Source organism: Cetorhinus maximus, chromosome 6, assembly GCF_964194155.1.
Source record: "Cetorhinus maximus chromosome 6, sCetMax3.hap1.1, whole genome shotgun sequence".
Classification (NCBI taxonomy): Eukaryota; Metazoa; Chordata; class Chondrichthyes; order Lamniformes; family Cetorhinidae; genus Cetorhinus; species Cetorhinus maximus.
The window spans coordinates 155,196,951-155,204,904 of NC_135884.1; the positions used below are offsets into that span (position 1 = coordinate 155,196,951).

Here is a 7,954-nt window from a genome sequence, read left to right on the forward strand (position 1 = left end):
CGATGGTTAGATTCTCTCTTGTTGGAGATGGTCATTGCCTGGCACTTGTGTGGCGCAAATATTAATTGCCACTTGTCAGCCCAAGCCTGGATATTGTCCAGGTCTTGCTGCATTTGGACATGGACTGCTTCAGTATCTGAGGAGTCGCGAATGGTGCTGAACATTGTGCAATTATCAGCGAACATCCCCACTTCTGACCTTATGATGGAAGGAAGGTCATTGATGAAGCAGCTGAAGATGGTTGGGCTGAGGACACTACCCTGAGGAACTCCTGCAGTGATGTCCTGGAGCTGAGGTGACTGACCTCCAACAACCACAACCATCTTCCTTAGTGCTCGGTATGACTCCAACCAGTGGAGATTTTTCCCCCTGATTCCCATTGACTCCAGTTTTACTAGGGCTCCTTGATGCCACACTCGGTCAAAAGCAGCCTTGATGTCAAAGGCAGTCACTCTCACCTCACCTCGGGAGTTCAGCTCTTCTGTCCATGTTTGAACCAAGGCTGTAATGAGGTCAGGAGCTGAGTGGCCCTGACAGAACCCAAACTGGGCATCAGTGAGCAGGTTATAGCTAAGCAAGTGCTGCTTGATAGCACTGTTGATGACCCCTTCCATTACTTTACTGATGATGGAGAGTAGACTGATGGGGTGGTAATTGGCCGGGTTGGATTTGTCCTGCTTTTTGTGTACAGGACATACTGGGCAATTTCCACATAGCCGGGTAGATGCCAGTGTTGTAGCTGTACTGGAACAGCTTGGCTAGGGGCACGGCAAGTTCTGGAGCACAGGTCTTCTACTATTGCTGGAATATTGTCAGGACCCATGGCCTTTGCAGTATCCAGTGCCTTCAGCCGTTTCTTGATATCACATGGAGTGAATTGAATTGGCTGGAGACTGGCATCTGTGATGCTGGGGACCTCTGGAGGCCGAGATGGATCATCCACTCGGCACTTCTGGCTGAAGATTGTAGCAAATGCTTCAATCTTATCATTGAATGGATCTCATAACATGGAGATCCCAGCAAGGTGTGGAGCCGCCGTTCAATCTGTGCCATTTGTCATCGGCTGCAGTCGGGGTGGGCGGGGGTGGGGGGGGTGGGGGTGGGGGGGGGTGAAGGGAGGTGGAGCCTCCAAGGGGCACAGCTGGTGGAAGGCAGCCAACTCGCGACTCCAAACCTCCATCCTCCCGGGTCAAAGGTCATGGCTGACAAGGGACCATGTGGTCAGTCCTTCCAGTCTGCCAAGGCAACAGTCTCTCCAAAGAGTCTCGAGGGGAGTGGAGACAAGTGGAAAAATGTCTGCGTGAGGCACATGGTTCTCATCACCCTGGTCAAAGAGCAATGTCTCCATACGCAGTCACGTATGAAGGGGAGGAACATCCATCTCTGGGCCTCCAGGATGTCCTTCACCTGGAAGGGCTGGGGGTGGGGATGCCATGTCTAGACAGAGGCCAGGTGAAGGGTTCAGCACTGACCTGCTGGAGTGGAGATGGAGGGAAACCTGTAAAGGACATGCTCACTAAATGTATCACTTCAATTCGTTTACACATCCACTGAGGCGTCGATGCTGCAGGCTGTGGGCAACCCTGCTTTGGTGATGGTCACATCCAGATGAGGAGAAGGAGGTTGGCTCAGGGCCATGAGCAGCACAAGGCAGTGGGGCCTCTAGAAGGGCAAGAGGCTGGTGAACACGGTCCAGTGCAGCGGTGAGCAGTGGCCTGACCATGGGTGTACTGCTGGTCAGCAGTGCTCTTATCTAGAGGCGAACGAGAGGCAATGCCAGAGGAACCCCCCGTATGTCCCGGGATGTGGCTTCTCACATCTGCCAGCTTCTCCTGTACGAGCTGCGGCTGCACAGACTCTGGAGGAGTAATACGGAACTCCTGGCTTACACTGAGTGAATGCCTGTCCAGGGGCCCTTTCAATATGGCGCCATGACCTTTGACCCCACGAGGTAACGGCGGGTTGGGTGACTTGCTCCCCACCCCGCCACGAGATTCGCCGAGCTCCTCGTTAATGCATAATTAATAAGCCGGAAATCAGAAGAGTGCGTGTGTTCACCCGCCCTGTTGCCCAGTGGGGGTAATGCCAACTGCCCCCTCCTGTTACCCCCACTTAGTGTCCAGAACGGAAAACTCTGCCCCAGGTCAAAACTGACAAACCCAAATCTTCAGGCCCTTTCCCCATGCAGGAGAATTGCTGGAACACCCCAGTCTGCTGGCACTGGGCACCCGCTCCCTGCCACTCAACCACCAGCCCAGCCGCCTGCTTTAGCTGTGTCGGTACCACAGACTCACCTCCGTATTCCACCAACACTTATATGGGTGATGCTAACTGCACTGTGGATGTACCTACACCGCACGGACAAAATCCTGGGACTCCCTCCCTAACAGTGCTGTGGGTGTACCTACACCACATGGACTGCAGCAGTTCAAGAAGGCAGCTCACCACCACCTTCTCAAGGGTAACTAGGGATGGGTAATAAATGCTGGTCTAGCCAGTGACACCCACATCCTGTAAAATAAACAACACATGAACCAGGCACGAGCTGCTGAGATAATCCTCCTGATAATGAAAACTTCTAAAGGGAAACAATGTAAAGATGGGTTTTGAGGATTTTCGGTAATGGGGCTGTGAGTATTTTCCTCTGGCAGGTTGTTCCGTTGTGGGATTGTCCTTGGGAAGAAAGATTGTTGATGCAGTGTCTTGGAAACAAGTCACCACGAACCCAGCACAGGGGCTGAGTGGGATGAATGGGGGTCCGGAGCCTGCTTCCTGTCTCAGTGGAATGGGACCCCCTGGAACTACAGGCCCAGCAGGTGCTGAACCTCATAACCAAAGGAACGGCTTGGGAGAAGCTGTCTATAGAGAAAGGAAACCTTTAAAACAGGGCCTGAGATTTAGGATCCGAGAAGGAGTGATAGGGAAAATGGGAGTGACAAAAACAGACAGAAAGAGAGAGGAGGAGATATAAAGACACTGAGGACAGAAGAGACTAGGAACAGGCTGAGACAAATGGGCAGAGGCCTCGAGACAGACAGAGAAACAGAGAGACATCACAGGGAGAACGGGGAGGGGGGTAATTAGAGATGGATGGTGGGGTGTGGGGGAAAAGGGAGAAGAGGATGTGAAGAGAAAAAGGAATGAATAGAAACAAATAGTGATAGAGGGAGAGAGAGAGAGAGAGAGAGAGAAGGACTAAGAATAACAGACCGACAGATCAAGAGAATGATGAACTCAGAGAAACACAAAGACAAGAGAGGAGATAAAGGAGATAAAGCCAAAGAGAATGAGAGAAAAGAGAGCAAGAAACCTGCAAAATAACTCAGGTGGGTTTTATGTTGTGATTGGACGGACTGAGGGCAGATGTGCTATTCTGGGGGCAGATGTGCTATTTGGGGGGCAGATGTGCTATTCTGAGGGAAGTCCCTCCAGAACAGAATGTTTCATTTGCCCAGGGGTCCCATTGTCACGTGAGTTGAGCACTTACCCCACAAACTAGTCTGAAACAGCAGGGACTCCACTTTAAACAGCAAAATCCTGCCTTTTTAGATAAAGCTGTTTCCCGGCTCAGCAAACATCTCCCAAACCCAAGATAAAAGCAAAATACTGCAGACACTGGAAATCTGAAAAAAACCCAGAAAATTGCTGGAAAAACTCAGCAGGTCTGACAGCATCTGTGGAGAGAGAAACAGAATTGACGTTTTGAGTCCGTATGACTCTTCTTCAGAGCTAAAGAGAAGTAGAAATGTGATGAAATTTATACTGTTTAAGGGAGAGGGATGGAGCAGGTGAAGCTGGATAGAAGGCCAGAAGGAGAGGTTAACGAAGATGTCATGAACAAAAGGACAAAGGGAGTGTTAATGGTAGTGGGAAGGGCTAAAAAAAGGTGCTGATAGTGGCAAAGGTAAAAAAGCAGAACGTGATAATAGCAGAACGAGGGTCAGCACTCTGGAAAGAATAACATGAACAAGTAAGAGATGGCCCTTTTGGGAGTGGGGCGGGGGAGGGGGTGATGGTGGGGATAAAAAGGATCGAAAATGGGATAAAAAGGGGATGAAACAATGAATAAATGAATAGAAATAAATAAATAAAAATAAGTGGATAAAAAATAAAAATAAATTTTAACAAAGGGGTGAAGATAGAGGAGAGTTCATGATCTAAAATTGTTGAACTCAGTATTCAGTCCGGAAGGCTGTAAAGTGCCTAGTCGGAAGATGAGGTGCTGTTCTTCCAGTTTGAGTTGAGCTTCACTGGAACAATGCAGCAGGCCAAGGACGGACATGTGGGCATGAGAGCAGGGTGGGGTGTTGAAATGGCAAGCGACAGGGAGGTCTGGGTGATGCTTGCGGACAGACCGAAGGTGTTCTGCAAAGTGGTCACCCAGTCTGCGTTTGGTCTCTCCAATGTAGAGGAAACCGCATTGGGAGCAACGAATGCAGTAGACTAAATTGGGGGAAGTGCAAGTGAAATGCTGCTTCACTTGGAAGGAGTGTTTGGGTCCTTGGACGGTGAGGAGAGGGGAAGTAAAGGGGCAGGTGTTGCACCTTCTGTGGTTGCATGGGAAGGTGCCGTGGGAGGAGGTTGAGGTGTAGGGGGTGATGGAGGAGTGGACCAGGGTGACCCAGAGGGAATGGTCCCTATGGAATGCCGATGAGGGGGGAGGGGGGGGTGGAAGTGAAGGAAAGATGTGTTTGGTGGTGGCATCATGCTGGAGTTGGCAGAATTGGCACCTTCCCATGCAATTACAGAAGGTGCAACACCTGCCCCTTTACTTCCCCTCTCCTCACCGTCCAAGGGCCCAAACACCCCTTTCAAGTGAAGCAGCATTTCACTTGCACTTCCCCCAATTTAGTCTACTGCATTCGTTGCTCCCAATGTGGTTTCCTCTACATTGGAGAGACCAAACGCAGACTGGGTGACCGATTTGCAGATTACCTTCGGTCTGTCCGCAAGCATTACCCAGACCTCCCTGTCACTTGCCATTTTAACACTCCACCCTGCTCTCATGTCCACATGTCCATCCTTGGCTTGCTGCAATGTTCCAGTGAAACTCAACGCAAACTGGAGGAACAGCACCTCATCTTCCGACTAGGCACTTTACAGCCTTCCGGACTGAATATTGAGTTCAACAACTTCAGATCATGAACTCTCTCCTCTATCCCCACCCCCTTTCCGATCCCCCCTTTTAAAAAATGTATTTTTATTTTTTTATCCACTTATTTTCATTTTTGTTCATTTATTCATTGTTTCATCCCCTTTTTATCCCATTTTCGATCCTTTTTTCCCCACCATCACCCCCTCCCCCTGCCCCACTCCCAAAAGGGCCATCTCTTACTTGTTCATGTTATTCTTTCCAGAGTGCTGACCCTCGTTCTGCTATTATCACGTTCTGCTTTTTTACCTTTGCCACTATCAGCACCTTTTTTTAGCCCTTCCCACTACCATTAACACTCCCTTTGTCCTTTTGTTCATGACATCTTCGTTAACCTCTCCTTCTGGCCTTCTATCCAGCTTCACCTGCTCCATCCCTCTCCCTTAAACAGTATAAATTTCATCACATTTCTACTTCTCTTTAGCTCTGAAGAAGAGTCATACGGACTCAAAACGTCAATTCTGTTTCTCTCTCCACAGATGCTGTCAGACCTGCTGAGTTTCTCCAGCAATTTTCTGTTTTTATTCCCATACCCAAGACCTTGGCAATGGGAGCCTAGGCAATAAGTGGTGTATGTTGGGGTCCACTCTCTACCATGGTGTTCTGCCCAAGCTGCTCCCTCGCTCTCTTTGGGCACACACTGCCCCCTCTCCCCCCACCAACACGACCCAGTCCCCCTGCCACCCGCTCCCCAGTTGCCGGGAGTTGCGTTATTGGCAGTTGGGTGTGAAATCGCTCCTTGTCTCTAGCGGGAAACGAGAGAATTGGTTTCCCAGTGAAAATGGGGCTTGACGTCAATCGGATGGATGTTTGGTTTGGGCGCTGACCAATCTGGGCCCCGAGTTCGGCTGGTTTTCCCAGGCTGGTTAATCGAGGATTGCCGCTGGTTTGGGGTAGTTGAACATGGCGTAGTCGCTCTGGTAGAAGTGGAACGCCCGGTGTCGGTCGCTGGGTGAAAGCTGTGCCAGGTATTGGTGGCTGATGCGGGGGCTGGTGCGCTCCTCCCAGGAGTGCCGGTCCTTGAAGTGAGGGTACGTGAGGTTCCCGGGGGCCCCGATCAGCCGGAGGACGGAGTCAGCCTCGCTCTCCAGGCTCTCAAAGTGGCCAATGAAGTCGTAGTGGACCAGGCAGGGGCTGCACAGATGGCTAACCGGCTCCCAGTGGATGTCCATCCCCACCGGCCGGCCCGAGTCCAGCAGGTAGCGGACAAACTCGGGGAAGGTGACCCCCGAGCCGGTGCTGAGGGCCTCCTGGGTGGCGTTTGGCCGGTAGCGGGCGATGATGGCCGTGCCGAACACCGGGTGGTAGTAGGCGTTGGGCTGCTCGAACTTGTCCCGGAAGGCGGAGACCAGGCGCTCGAGAGGCTCCCGGACGAACAGCAGCTTGGTGTAGGTGCGCAGTCGGAGCCACATCCCCTCCCGGTCAAAGCTGTCCAGCCGCCTCAGGGAGTTGCCGTAGTGCGCGGCCTTGTGCTGGATCTGGGCTGTGGATCCAGCCCAGCCCCCCAGGACCATCAGTACCCGCTTCCAGTTGGAGCAGCCGGCCTTGGGGACCTCGCAGTACAGCAGGCGGTACTGCTCCTCCACGTAGATCCTCGACACGTGGTGAGGGGCCAGCAGCCTGGGCCCGCCCGCCTCCCGGTACCTCCGGCAGGCCTGGGCCACCCGCCTCCTCCGGCCCTGCTGCACCTCCCTCAGCCGACGACGCTCAGCTGCCTCCCGGGGCTGGGCCCTCACGGGGGGCTCGGGCTCCTGCAGCTTCCTCCTTCGCCCGCTCTGTGTGGAGGGCTCTGCCCCCCTCTGCCTCCCCTGGGACTGGGGCCAGTCCGGCGACCGGGACCCCCTCCCCTGGGGCCTGTCCTTGTGCCCGGGCGGGGGGTCATGTGTTGGGTCAGAGGTCACAGCCGCCGGAGGGGGGGTACTCCTTGTCTTCAGGCTCCAGTCACACCAATGCTGTGGGAGGAAGAAGAACGTTTTAGGGCAAGGTGTATTTTTCATCATATTTCTATTGTATCTTTATATTTTATATTTATATTTTATTCCTACATTTTCCCCAGGCCTGAGCTCTCACTGGGATCTGCATAAAATTCCCATCTCTCCAACTCCCGAGCTTAGGGAATTAGTGACGGCTTTTTGGCCAGGGAAGGCATCACAATCTGATCCTGTCCTCACACAGCACCCAACATTTACCAGGAGAGACAGTGATCAGGAGCAGGAACCCTGCCTGATTTCCCCTCTCTCTCTCTAACCCAGGGATCACTGGACAGTGATCAGGAGCAGGAACCCTGGCTGATTTCCCCTCTCTCTCTAACCCAGGGATCACTGGACAGTGATCAGGAGCAGGAACCCTGCCTGATTTCCCCTCTCTCTCTAACCCAGGGATCACTGGACAGTGATCAGGAGCAGGAACCCTGCCTGATTTCCCCTCTCTCTCTAACCCAGGGATCACTGGACAGTGATCAGGAGCAGGAACCCTGGCTGATTTCCCCCCTCTCTCTCTAACCCAGGGATCACTGGACAGTGATCAGGAGCAGGAACCCTGGCTGATTTCCCCTCTCTCTAACCCAGGGATCACTGGACAGTGATCAGGAGCAGGAACCCTGGTTGATTTCCCCTCTCTCTCAGTGATAGTGATGAGGAACAGGAACATTATAAATCTAAGTGTGACATCGAGCCACATGAGAAGATATTAAGTCAGATGATCAGAAACTTGGTCAAAGAGCAAGGTTTAAAAGGAGGAATGAGAGGCGGCGAGGTGGAGAGTTGGAGAGGGATAGGGAGGGAATTCCAGAGCTAGTGACCT

The 7,954-nt window shown here is 52.4% G+C and overlaps 1 protein-coding gene across 1 annotated transcript; it reads right to left on the reverse strand.

The window, feature by feature from the left end:
* Positions 1-6,018: 6,018 nt before the first annotated feature.
* On the reverse strand, positions 6,019-7,152 carry LOC144681435 (carbohydrate sulfotransferase 8-like). The gene has a single exon (XM_078543023.1). The coding sequence runs from the start codon at positions 7,150-7,152 to the stop codon at positions 6,019-6,021; it is 1,134 nt and encodes a 377-aa protein (XP_078399149.1).
* Positions 7,153-7,954: the final 802 nt, after the last annotated feature.

Excerpts from the sequence above, each read along its gene's own strand:
- LOC144681435 (XM_078543023.1), bottom strand. The coding sequence starts at position 7,152 with ATGATGAAAAATACACCTTGCCCTAAAACGTTCTTCTTCCTCCCACAG.